We start from the raw sequence: 12,578 nt of genomic DNA, 5'->3' as shown, positions 1-12,578 counted from the left end.
AGTGCTATCAAGCGGCACTTGCTTAGCAATAACCTGCTCACTCATGCCCAGTTTGGGTTCCACCAGGGCCACTCAGCATCTGACCTCATTACAGCCTTGGTTCAAACATGGACAAAAGAGCTGAACTCCAGAGGTGAGGTGAGAGTGAGCGTTCTGTTCAAGAGTCATACGGACTCGAAACGTTAACTGTGTTCCTCTCCGCAGATGCTGTCAGAGGACCTGCTGAGTTTTTCCAGGTATTTTTATTTTTGTTTTTGTTTTGGATTTCCAGCATTCGCAGTTTTTTGCTTTTATCTTAGTGAGGTGAGAGTGACTGTCCTTGACATCAAGGTAGTATTTGACTGAGTGTGGCATCAAGGAGACCTAGCAAAACTGGAGTAAATGAGAATCAGGGAGAAAACTCTCCGCTGATTCGAGTCATACCTAGCACAAAGGAAGATGGTTGTGGTTGTTGGAGGTCGATCATCTCAGCTCCAGGACTTCACTGCAGGAGTTCTCAGGGTAGTGTCCTCGGCCCAACTATCTTCTGCTGCTTCATCAATGACCTTCTTTCCATCATAAGGTCAAAAGTGGGGATGTTCACTGATGATTGCACAATGTTCAGCACCATTCGCGACTTCTCTGGTACTGAAGCAGTCCATGTCCAAATGCAGCAAGACCTGTACAATATTCAGGCTTGGGCTGATAGACGGCAAGTAACATTCGCACCACACAACTGTCAGGCAATGAGCAACCCCAGCAAGAGAGAATCCAGTCATCACCCCTTGATGTCCAATGGCATTACCATCACTGAATCCCCCATTATCAACATCCTGGGGTTACCATTGTCCAGGAACTGAACTGGACTGGCCATATAAATACTATGGCTGCAAGAGCAGGTCAAAGGCTAGGAATCATGTGATGAGTAACTCACCTCCTGACTCCCCAAAGCCTGTCCACCATCTACAAGGCAGAAGTCAGGAGTGTGATGGAATACTCTCCACTTGCCTGGATGAGTGCAGCTCCCACAACACTAAATAAGCTGTACACCGTCCAGGACAGAGCACCACATCCACAAACATTCACTCCCTCCACCACTGATGCACAATAGCAGCAGTGTGTGCCATCTACAATATGCACTGCAGGAATTCAGCAAGGCTCCTTAGACAGCACCTTCCAAACCCATGACCACTACCACCTTGAAGCACAAGGGCAGCAGATAGATGGGAACACCACCACCTAGAAGTTCCCCTCCAAGTCACTCACCATCCTGACTTGGAAATATATCACCATTCCATCACTCTCGCTGGGTCAAAACCCTGGAACTCCCTTCCCAACAGCATTGTGGGTGTACCTACACCATGTGAACTGCAGCGGTTTAAGAAGGCAGCTCACCACCACCTTCTCAAGGGCAACTAGGGATGGGCAATAAATACTGGCCCAGCCAGCGAAGCCCACATCCCATGAATGAATAAAAAAATAACTGTGCTAAATTGACTTAAGTATGATTATTAGCAACAAATGTTCACCTATTGATGCACCTTCTACCTGTCCAACTTCATTCCCTAAAGCCAAGCCTAGAACTGCCCCTTCTCTTGGGTTTGCTACATACTGGGGGAAAAAAGTTCTCCTGAATGCATTTTCAGAATTCTGCATCCTCCATAGCTTTTACAGTGATTCTATCTTAGTTGTTTTAGGGCAGTTGAAATCCACTATTACTACCACCATACTGTTTTTGCGCTTCTCAGGCTATGTATTTACTCCTCTATCTCCCTCTGCCTGTTCTGTCATGTAAGATGGACTCCCAGCAGTGTGATTTCCACTTCAGTTCAACCCATGTGGCCTCATTTGATGGTCCATCCTTCTTGCATACCATCCCTCATACTTATCATTGTTGCTTTAATCAATATTGCCCCCCTATTTTTTATCTCCCTCTTTATCCCATTTGAAAATCCAGCACCAGGAATATTGAGCTGCCATTCCTACCCTCCTTCAACACATTTCAGTAATAGTTGATATGATAATTCCAAGTCTAATTGCGCCCTCAGCTCATCTGACTTATTCACTAGATTCCTTGCATTGTATTCCCCTTTAAGCACTGCCATACTCTTGTTTATTTTCTAATCCTTGTTTCCTGCCTTCCACAGTTGCTTATTAATTTTCTGCCTTCTTTCCCAGTTTTGTTTCTCTCCCTTCCGAATCTATGCTCAGGGGATGGTTTAAACCCTCCCCGACAACATTAGCAAACCTCCCTGCGGTGATTTTGGCCCCGGCCCTTTTGAGGTGTAAACTTTCCAGCTTGTACATGCCTCCCACCCCCGCCAGAGTCGGTCCCGATGCAATTACAATGGCAACATCAAATATTAACTCTCTACAGTGGAAATGGACTGGTTGGTAACAAGGCTCCTTATTAATTCATTTTTTAAGCCTGTGGGGTGAGGGAAGGTTTCTTTTCAAGTTTCTACTTTAGTGGCTCTCTTTTATAAATCCAGTCACCGTACATAAGTAGTTTTAAAAGGAAAATGGGCTTCTGCTCGGACCTCTGAACCGAGCTTATTTTAATAGTATTGTAAGCGTTTTCTGCTACAGACTGGAGAGCGAAAAATAAACTTGTATTTAAATAATACTGTGAAGTTGGCTCAGTTGGTACATGGTTGATTGCCCTTTTTTTAAAATCTGAGTGGTATGTTAAAAGGAAAAGAAGACATTTAAAATGTTTAAATTAGTGCTATTTAAACATGATGAGGGGAGGCTGGATATCTGAAACTGCCAGTCAGTACTGGTCAATTTGATATGTCCCATAAAAAAGAAGAGACATGTATATTTTAAGTTAGTAACATTCTTTGTTATTTTGTCTGCTCAAGGAATTAGATAAACTGTTTGGCAGTAAATATTTAACTACTTTGGGAGTCCCTTATGTACTTAACTCATTTTTAAATTTGCTTGATAATTTTACATTTAATTAGGTTTGTTATTTTTGAAGACTGTGTATGGAAATGGTTTGGAGAAAAAATGTTTAGTGTTAAAGCAACAAACAGGCAACATTTGTTGTTAATTTCCAAAATCTCTCCAAGTGAGGGTTGACATTCTGGCAATTGGTATGTATCAGGAGTTTGGAGTTGCCCATGAGTGTGATCTAAGATAGAAGAACCAAAATAATCTGAAGATTAGAAAAGGCCCAAAAAGTTTGACTGTCTTAATGTGAAATTCACTGTGCTATGCAAATGATTCTTTCCTAAATAATGAGCACTTTTGACACATTTTCATCTTGAACAGGCAGATTGTTGCTCGAGGGCTCCTGGATGTTCTGCGAGCTTTTAGCGACGATGAGAAAGATTTCTTGGCTGTCATGGAGACGATAGTTAGACTCTCTGAAGATACAGGTATGTTGGTGATCTGCTTGTCTTGAGTGATGGAACAGTGTTTTGCAGAAGTAGGTGATTGTTTGCTTTCTTTTCCTTGTTCTCTCTTTTCTTTTCCCCACCCTCATCTAGTATCTCCCTTTTGCTTTTCTGCCTTGTGGCACTGAATCATACTGGGCTCTTTTTCCAAAGTTGCAGTTAACCTTGTGATACCTCTTCCAGGCAGCCACTCTTCCTGTGTAAACGTTATTCAAAATTCCATTTTTACTGCTGGTCTCAAAAATTATTTTGCGGTGGGTACTTTTCAGTGTTTATTTTAGGGTCAAAACAGTGTAAGGGGCTGAGGGGCATGATTTGTAGAGATTGGACAAACTGATAGGTTTAGATTAAAACATTTGTTTTTGGATATGAAAAATCTTTTGAGGATAAGAAAGAAAATGGGGAACTGAAAAATAAACAGATACAGCCAAAGATACATTACAGCTCCCAATGATTTATACTGTTATGAGTCTCATTGCAATTCCAAAAGTTCTGGCAAGTATATTAAAACAAACTTTTAGACAATATGCAACAGAAATAAGATTTCCTTTAATTAAGTAGTCATCCTCCTACAAGAATATTTCTGGGCACTGTTTGCTCTCCATATCTGATAAACTGTCTGCTACCAGAAATATCTTTACATTCCTGACATTGCAACTCCTCACTTTTGTAGATAAATCTATTTTGGCTGTTTCAGACAACTGATGTTCCCACTGGTCACAACCATCATTTCCCTATTTCTTTACAAGGAGAGTCTAATAAAGCAATCACTACTTAAACCCAGAGCTCATTTCATATCTTTGTTGAACTTGCTGCTGAAGGTCAGTCCTGAAAAATGCATGTGACATTGTCACTATTGCAACGTAGTGACATAAAGAAGAAAAGAAAGACTTTGATTTATGTAGCGCTTTTCACGACCACCGGACGTCTCAAAGTGACCAATGAAGCACTTTTGAAGTATAGCCACTGTTGTAATGTAGGAAATGCAGAAGCAATATGCACACAGCAAACTCTTGCAAATAGCAGTGAGATAATGGCCAGATAATCTGTTTGTGTGATCAAGCTCTGGAGTGGGACTTGAACCCGTAACCTTGTGACTCAGAGACAAGAGTGCTCGGAACTGAGCCCCAGCTGATACTTGGGAATTTGTTTGGCCTTTAAAGCCTTGATAAAGACTAGTGAGAATTTGACTATTTTTAATACCAGCATCAGGAAGGAATCGATTTTGCTGATCCAGTAGCCTGGATAAAAATAGGTGAATTTATAAGGATCATTTAACACTTTCCCCTTTGTGCGTGATCCCGGACAGGGAATGTCAAGTGAATTATCTTTGAATCAAACTCTGATCCCACTTTGTGCCCTCACACATGCACTTCCCAGTGGTAGCAGCCATTACACAGTGATCAGGAACTGGATCCCTGTTTCAACCTTTTTATGTTTTTCTTCTTCTGGCGAGTTTGAAGGTGCACTGTCATTGTTCAAGGTGAGCCACAATTTCACCAGAATCTAGGAATTGAATTCTGGATCTTGTTGCTCTGCATGTTTCCGTGCAAAACCAATTGCACGTCGACTTTGAATGCATGTTTTAGAATGCATGGCAGTTGGTAACCCCTTTGAGTGCTTGACCATCTGAATGTGTGACAATGATTACTTTTGAAGATGGTTGTAGGCTTTTATAATTTAACCAAGGATGCTAATATTTGGTGAAGAATTCATCTAATCACACAAAAAGGCAAAGTTTTGTTGAATTTGTAACCCAAATGCTCATGCGCTGCCTAATGCCTAAAAAGTAGGCATTTTTAAGTAGTGTTGGTGCTGTTAAATGTCATTAAAAATGACCATGATATTAGCCAAATGGCCATGAAAGCCACGTGACTTCATTAATGTCTTAGGAAAGGACACCCCAACCTGGCCTAAGCGACTGCAATCCTATAATATATGGGATTCCTAATCCCCTCTGTACATTTTCAGATCTCACATGATTGCTGCTGCATTTCAGGAGAGCAGCATGTAGCCATCAATAGTACATCAGTGAATGGAGCACATGTGATATCTACTCTGGGCTGGGCTCAAGTTGTTTTTATTTTGACCAATTATGTTAATATAATGTTTAAGTTAGTGGGCTAGTCATTCAGAGGCCTGGACTAAAAACCCAGAGACTTTGACTCCAAATCCTACCATGGACATTTAAATTTAGTTTTTCACTTTGGACCCACAAAGGCTAGTACAGGGTACTTTCCTAATGATAACCTAAAAACAGTGGAGGTTTAGGAGACTTGAGGACTCCTGTACACAGATCATTAAAGTGTCATGAACAGGTACAGAAAATGATCAAATAGGCTAATGAGATGCTGGAGTGTATATCTAGATTACAGTGCTACAGTGAAACAATGCCGTGGTTAGACCACATGTGGAGTACTGTGAACAATTCTGGGCACCAAATGTTAGGAAGGATATATTGACCCTGAAGAAAGTACAGAGTTGATTTACCAGAATGACACCTGGACTCCACAAGTTAAATTATGAGGAGAGATTGCACAAACTAGGATTGTATCCTTTATAATTTATCATATATGGGGTGATTTGATGAAAGTTTTCAATATATTAAGGGGAACTGATGGGATAAATAGAGAGCAACAATTTCCACTGTTTGGGGAGTCCAGAACTGGAGCTATATTCTAAAAATTAAGAGTCAAGACATTTCAGGAGTGAAGCTTGGAAACACTTGTACACACACAGGGTTGTGGAACTCTTGTATTGCAAACAGTAATTGATGCTAGATCAATTATTAATTTTAAATCTGAGATAGATTTTTGTTAGCCAAATATATTAAGGGATACTGGACAAAGGCAGATATGTGGATTTTGATCACAGATCAGCCATGATCACATTGAATGATGGAAAGGCTTGAGGGACTAAAATGGCCTACTCCTCTCTCTGTGTGCCTGCAACAACCACGGACAGGCAACAGATGCTGAGTTGCCAGTGCCACTCAACAAATGTGTTTTTTAAAAAAAAAAAGTTCTACTCACCTATGGGGGAGACAGACAGTCCAATGAACACTTGAATAGTGCTGCCATCAAAACAATGTTCTTGTTTTACAATCTTTCCACACACTTCTTCTCTAATGGGCTTACTGCCTGGAAAGTGTTAAGACTCCGTTATTTATGCAAATTGCAAACAGCAGATAGTAAATAGAAAGATTCATCTGAATTTTCTATGCTAAGATCATGGAAATATTTATCCTCTTAGTGGAAAGTGGCCCGTCTGCTCCTATTGGTGCCTATACTGCATCAGTACCTGTTTGAATATCTTCTGCCCATTGCTTGTTTCAGCTAGTTGACAACAATGGGCCAACACCAGAGGGCACAAGATTTGTAGCAGGATATGGCCATAAGCGTCTTCCTCTTAATATTTTATATTTAAATCTAGAATAGTGTATTGGTTAAATCTAGAAGTGACATGTTGGAGCTCACATCTGCAGTGCCAGTTAGATCACAATGCATCTCTAAGGAACATAACCAAAGTTTGTTCAAATCTCATCGTAGCTCAGTCTCCTCATCACAGGAATGGTCCTTTGAATTGTCACTGGTCCTGAATCCTTTCTAAGACCACATCCTTTTCCCGGTGAGGATGCCTAAAAGTAGTAATTGTTTAAAGAGCGCACTCTGTACAATTGAACTATTGCCTTTTACGTATATGTGGTACCTCTTGTAATGAAACCCAGCAACCTATTTTTTGCAACTGGGAGTTAACTTTTAATGACTTATGTACCAAGATTTTTAAGTTTGCTCCCCTTGAACTGTTGTTTCCTATTCTTTGATTGCTTTTACTCTTGGCCTGGGCAACTCGGGGAAAGAGGAGTTGCAAAGAATAAAAGAAAGTTAGTAATAGTAATAATTGTTCTCCCATGCTAAACAGTGCAATGAAATTCTTTGTGACAAAACTGCTGTATGGATGGAAGTGACCAGTCTTCAACCTAACAACACAGCATTTGCAATACATTTTTATTATTTCACGGGATGGTGGGCATTGGTGGCTAGGCCACCATTTATTGCCCATCCTTAATTGCCCTTGAGATGATGGTGGTGAGCCGCCATCTTGAAACTCTGCAGCCTATTTGTCGCTGATACATCCACAGTGCTGTTAAGAAGGGAATTCCAGGATTTTTACCTAGTGACAGTGAAGGAACAGTGATATAGTTCCAAGTCAGGATGGTATGTGGCTTGGAGGGGAATTTGCAGATGGTGGTGGGGTTCCCATGTATCTGCTGCCCTTGTCCATCAAGGTGTAGAGGTCGTAGCTTTGAAAGGTGCTGTTGAAGGAGCCTTGGTGAGTTGCTGCAGTGCATCTTATGGATGTTACACACTGCTGGCACTGTGGTGGAAAGAGTGAATGTTTGAGATAGTGAATGGGGTGCCAGGCAAGCGGCTGCTTTGTGCTGGATGGTGTCAAGTTTCTTGAGTGTTGTTGAAGCTGCACTCATCCAGGTAAGTGGAGAGTATTCCATCATACTCCTGACTTGTGCCTTGTTGATGGTGGACAGACTTTGGGGAATCAGGAGGCGAGTTACTCGCCGCAGAATTCCCAGCCTCTGACCTGGTCTTGTAGCCACAGTATTTATGTGGCTGGTCCAGTTCAATTTCTGGCAATCGTAACCTATAGGATTTTGACAGATTCATCAATAGCAATGCCTTGAATGTCAAGAAGAGATGGTTAGATTCTCTCTTGTTGGAGATGGCCATTGCCTGGCCAATGTTTCTTGCTACTTACCAGCCCAAGCCTGTATGTTGTCCAGATCTTGCTGCATATGGACACAGACTGCTTCAGTGCCTGAGGAGTCTCAAACGGTGCTAAACATTGTGCAATCATCAGTGAACATCCCCACTTCTGACTTAATGATGGAAGGAAGGACATGGATGAGGCAGCTGAAGATGGTTGGGCCTTGGGCACTACCCTGAGGAACTCCTGCAGTGATGTCCTGGAAATGAGATGACTGACATCCAACAACCACAACCGTTTTCCTTTGAGCTAGGTATGACTCCAATCAGTGGAGAGTTTTCCCCCTGATGCCCATTGACTCCAGTTTTGCTAGGGTGCCTAGCAAATGCTGTCTTGATATCAAGGGCAGTCCCTCTCACCCCACCTCTGGAGTTCAGCTCTTTTGTCCATGGTTGGGCGAAGGCTGTAATGAGGTCAGGAGCTGAATGAACCTGGCAGAACCCAAAACAAGCATCAGTGCATAGGTTATTCCTGAGTAAGTGCCACTTGATAGCACTGTCAATGATACTTTCCATCACTTTGCTGATGATCGAGAGTAGACTGATGGGGCCGTAATTGGCTGGTTTCAATTTGTCCAGTTCTTTTGTGGGCAGGACATAACCTGGGCTATTTTCCACATTGCTAGGATAGTGTTGTGGCTGTATTGGAACAGCTTGGCTAGGGGCATGGCTAGTTCTGCTAGTATTGAAGTCTTCAATACTATTGCTGGAATGTTGTCAGGGCCCATAGCCTTTGCAGTATCCGGTGCCTTCAGCTGTTTCTTGATATCCAGTGGATCGAATTGATTGAAGACTAGCATCTGTGATGCTGGGGACCTCAGGGGGAGGCCAAGCTGGGTCATCCACTTGGCACTTCTGGCTGAAGATGATTGCAAATGCTTCAGCCTTGTCTTTTGCACAAATGTGCCTGGCACACCTATCATGTGAGGATGGGGATATTTGTGGAGCTTCCTCCTCCAGTGAGTTGTCCACCACCATTCATGGCTGGATTTGACAGGATTGCAGAACTTTGATCTGATCCATTGGTTGCGTGATCAATTAGCTCTATCTATCACTGCGCTGCTTCTACTGTTTGGCATGTCCACTTGCATTCTTCATTGAACCAGGGGTTGATCCCCTAGCTTGATTATAACAGTAGTGTGGGGATATGCTGGGCCATGAGGTTACAGATTGTGGTTGAATACAATTCTGCTGCTGATGGCCCACTCTGTAAAACTGTTAACACCTGACTTGCAGTTCCTCGGCGATTTTAATATCTCATAGTGGAAACTTTTTTAATGCCAACCTGTAAAAAAAACAAATAAATATATATCTGTTCTGTGCATTATATTCTCATTAAGACTTTTTAATATCCCCCATACAAACAATCATAAACTTGAGAGAAATGAAGTGTATTGAATACTTTATAGTGAGGCAGTATATTTCTGGCTTACACTTTTACAAGTTACGTGTTGCTGACTTGTAAGGATGGAGGAAGAATTACATAAATTCAAATTCATGACAATACTGCTGAGCTTTCAATAATTCGCAGCATAACAGGGGCACAGCCACATGTTTAGAACAGTTTGTTGGGAATGGTGTGGTAGAGGAATGACAATGTGGAAAAAAATTCTCATTTCCTCCAACCTCAAGGTTACATATCTTTAATGGACTAACTTAGATACTATAAAATTCAGCACAGAAGTGGAGGCCTTGGAGCTTAACCCTTTGCACTTTCAAGCTGAAGTGTTGTAATTTGGCAGCTGTGGAGTTATTGATTGATCTCACTGTACTTCACCCATAGAGCCCACTGTTCGTGCTGAATTGATGGAGCAAGTACCACATCTAGCCATGTTTCTCCAGGAGAACCGACCGTCTTTCCCAACTGCTTTTTCCAAGTACCTGGTACCTATTGTTGTAAGATACCTCACTGACCCCAATAACCAGGTAAGAGAACAAGGTTTGCTTGGCATAGCACTTTAATAATTGGTGTGGGACACCGTGTCCAACTTTAAAAGATCTCTTATATTTTTCCTTCTCAAAAGAACTGAACAGCTGTGACTGAAATGCATTGCTCAAGGTTCCAATGCCATTGAACACCACAATCTGAGTTCCAGGATTTTGACCCAGCGATAGCGAAAAGTTAATGTTAAAATAATGCCTAATAGTATTATTAATCTGCAGTTCAGTGGGATTGTCTGGTCTGTGTTTCTCAACTATTACTAATGTTGTTCATCAGCACTTTAAAATTGCTGAGCAACATTCTGCTCATGGTGCCTGACTTTGGGTTGACATTTCATTGTGCTGCTTGTGTAATCCAGCACAAATTCATCAATTGTTTGTATCTGGGCACTCCTAATAATTTGCTTTTTGCCTACTACAAGGGACTGTTTCCACAGGCAAACTTTTGCTTCCTATAAGCCCACACAGGCCCTTACGCGCAAGGTGATTTGGAAGTTAATGTGTCTAGGGTGAATAATAGTGTTACTGGTAAGAGCTGCTTCTCCCACTCTTGATATCTCTGACCAATAACATTCTGACAGACTGTATATCTCAGGCTATTAATTACAAATCGGGAATTAAACAGAAGCAAGAGGACTTATTTTATTTCCCAGTGTCTCTTTCAAAACAACTCTGGGGTTGCCAGAGGATTAGACTGAGAACTGGGCCTGGTGAGTGTGACTGGTTGCAGAGAAATTTAAATGACAGCCAATAGCTTTTTGATCATCTGATTAATTTGTTGATAGTCTGTCACATGATTAGTCTGAATTGATTCAACAATGCAAAACGGGTATACCAAAGTTTTTAAATTTTTAGCTTTAGATTGCATGTGGAAAGCTTCAACACAACATTTTTATGGAAGGGAAAAGTCCAACAAAAATGTTTCATTAAAAAATTAAAACTCAATGAGAAAGATCTATCTATGGCTTACTAGGGAAGTTGAGGATGGTAGAAAAATACTGCAGATGCTGGAAATCTGAAACAAAAACAGAAAATGCTGGAAAAACTCAGCAGGTCTAGCAGCATCTGTCGAGGGAGAAACAGAGTTAACGTTTCGAGTTAACTCTTGTCTTTCTCTCCACAGATGCTGCTGGACCTGCTGAGTTTTTCCAGCATTTTCTGTTTTTGTTTCAAGTTGAGGATAGTGTTGGAATCAAAGAAGAGGCTTGTAATGTTATGAAGAATAGTAGTAAGCCTGAGGATTGGGAGAGTTTGAGAAACCAGCAAAGGGTGACCAAAAAATTGGTGATAGAGGAAAAAGATAAAGGATTAAAGTAAACTAGCCTGGAATATAAAAATAGATTGTTAAAGATTTTACAAGGATATAAAAAGAAAAGAGAGTAGCTAAAGTAACTGTTTATTTCTCCTGTCTCTGCTTCCAAGAGACTAGCGTAGGGAATGGCAAGAATGTTGAATGGATATTTTGGACCAGATTTTCAGAGGGCCAGGAAGGAGCTGGTGCTGTCCGAGGTCGTCCTGACGCTTCTGGGACAATTTGCAATTTTCAAAGGCCAGCAGGGGGAAGGGAATGGGAAACCCACTTGCTACCAGTTAATGGCCTGTTAAGCTCTTTAAGGAGCTTGTTAAAGGGCCTGAAACAAAAACAAAAATAGCTGGAAAAACTCAGCAGGTCTGACAGCATCTGCGGAGAGGAATACAGTTAACGTTTCGAGTCCGTATGACTCTTCATCAGAACTTTGCCTGTTTGAACAGAACTTTGTTCTGATGAAGAGTAATACGGACTCAAAAAGTTAATTGTATTCCTCTCCACACATGCTGTCAGACCTGCTGAGTTTTTCCTGCATTTTCTGTTTTTGTTTCAAGTTGAGGATAGTGTTGGAATCAAAGAAGAGGCTTGTAATGTTTGTTTTTGTTTCAGATTTCCAGCATCCGCAGTATTTTGCTTTTATCCCAGTTGTTAAAGGGCCTGTCCAGTGCAGAATTACATTTTCAAGCTTTTGAATTTGCGTCGGATAAAGTTTAACCAGCTTTGCTTTTTATTTGTTTTTTCCGGGACCTACTTGTGCCATGCGAACACTAGGCCTTCATTTTTCCTTCATGGCTCCTTCTAGCTCTGTTGGCGCTAGTGGCCCTCAGAGGAGCTACCGGCCCCCAGAGGAACTACCTGCATTGTTTGGCAAAGCAGCAGCAGCCCCCAACTTGGTAGCTGCTTGCCTTTTTCACTAGTGCCAGGCAGGCAGCACCCGCCTCCTGGAGGAGCACAATGCGCTGAGCTCACCTTCTGGCCAGTTGCAGGCCAGGAGGCGATGTTGAAGCCTAAATTCATCTGTGTTGGTTTCTTGACCTTGCTTTGAAAATCCTGCCCTTTGTTTCCGTCTTCACAGTCTAATGAACAAATTATATACCAGAAATCAAGGGTAACCAAAGGTCTGAGAAGAGAGAGAAACTTAAAAGTAATGATAATTAGTAGAGAAAG

The 12,578-nt window shown here is 41.6% G+C and overlaps 1 protein-coding gene across 4 annotated transcripts in view; it reads left to right on the top strand.

Annotated features, from left to right (window-relative positions):
* Positions 1-12,578, top strand: part of ppp4r1l (protein phosphatase 4, regulatory subunit 1-like) — an 88,161-nt gene that overhangs the window by 13,232 nt on the left and 62,351 nt on the right. For 3 of the 4 annotated variants that reach the window (XM_078555481.1, XM_078555480.1, XM_078555482.1), the window contains 2 exons: positions 3,256-3,362; positions 9,945-10,087. In XM_078555481.1, coding sequence (XP_078411607.1) covers positions 3,256-3,362; positions 9,945-10,087 — 250 coding nt within the window. The remainder of the gene's footprint in view (positions 1-3,255; positions 3,363-9,944; positions 10,088-12,578) is intronic. The other variant, XM_078555483.1, reaches the window with a different exon arrangement.

The sequence above is a fragment of the Cetorhinus maximus genome, chromosome 13, assembly GCF_964194155.1.
Source record: "Cetorhinus maximus chromosome 13, sCetMax3.hap1.1, whole genome shotgun sequence".
In the NCBI taxonomy this organism is placed as follows: Eukaryota; Metazoa; Chordata; class Chondrichthyes; order Lamniformes; family Cetorhinidae; genus Cetorhinus; species Cetorhinus maximus.
Note: the sequence above shows the minus strand (reverse complement) of the source record. Positions and strands in the feature narration are given on the sequence as shown.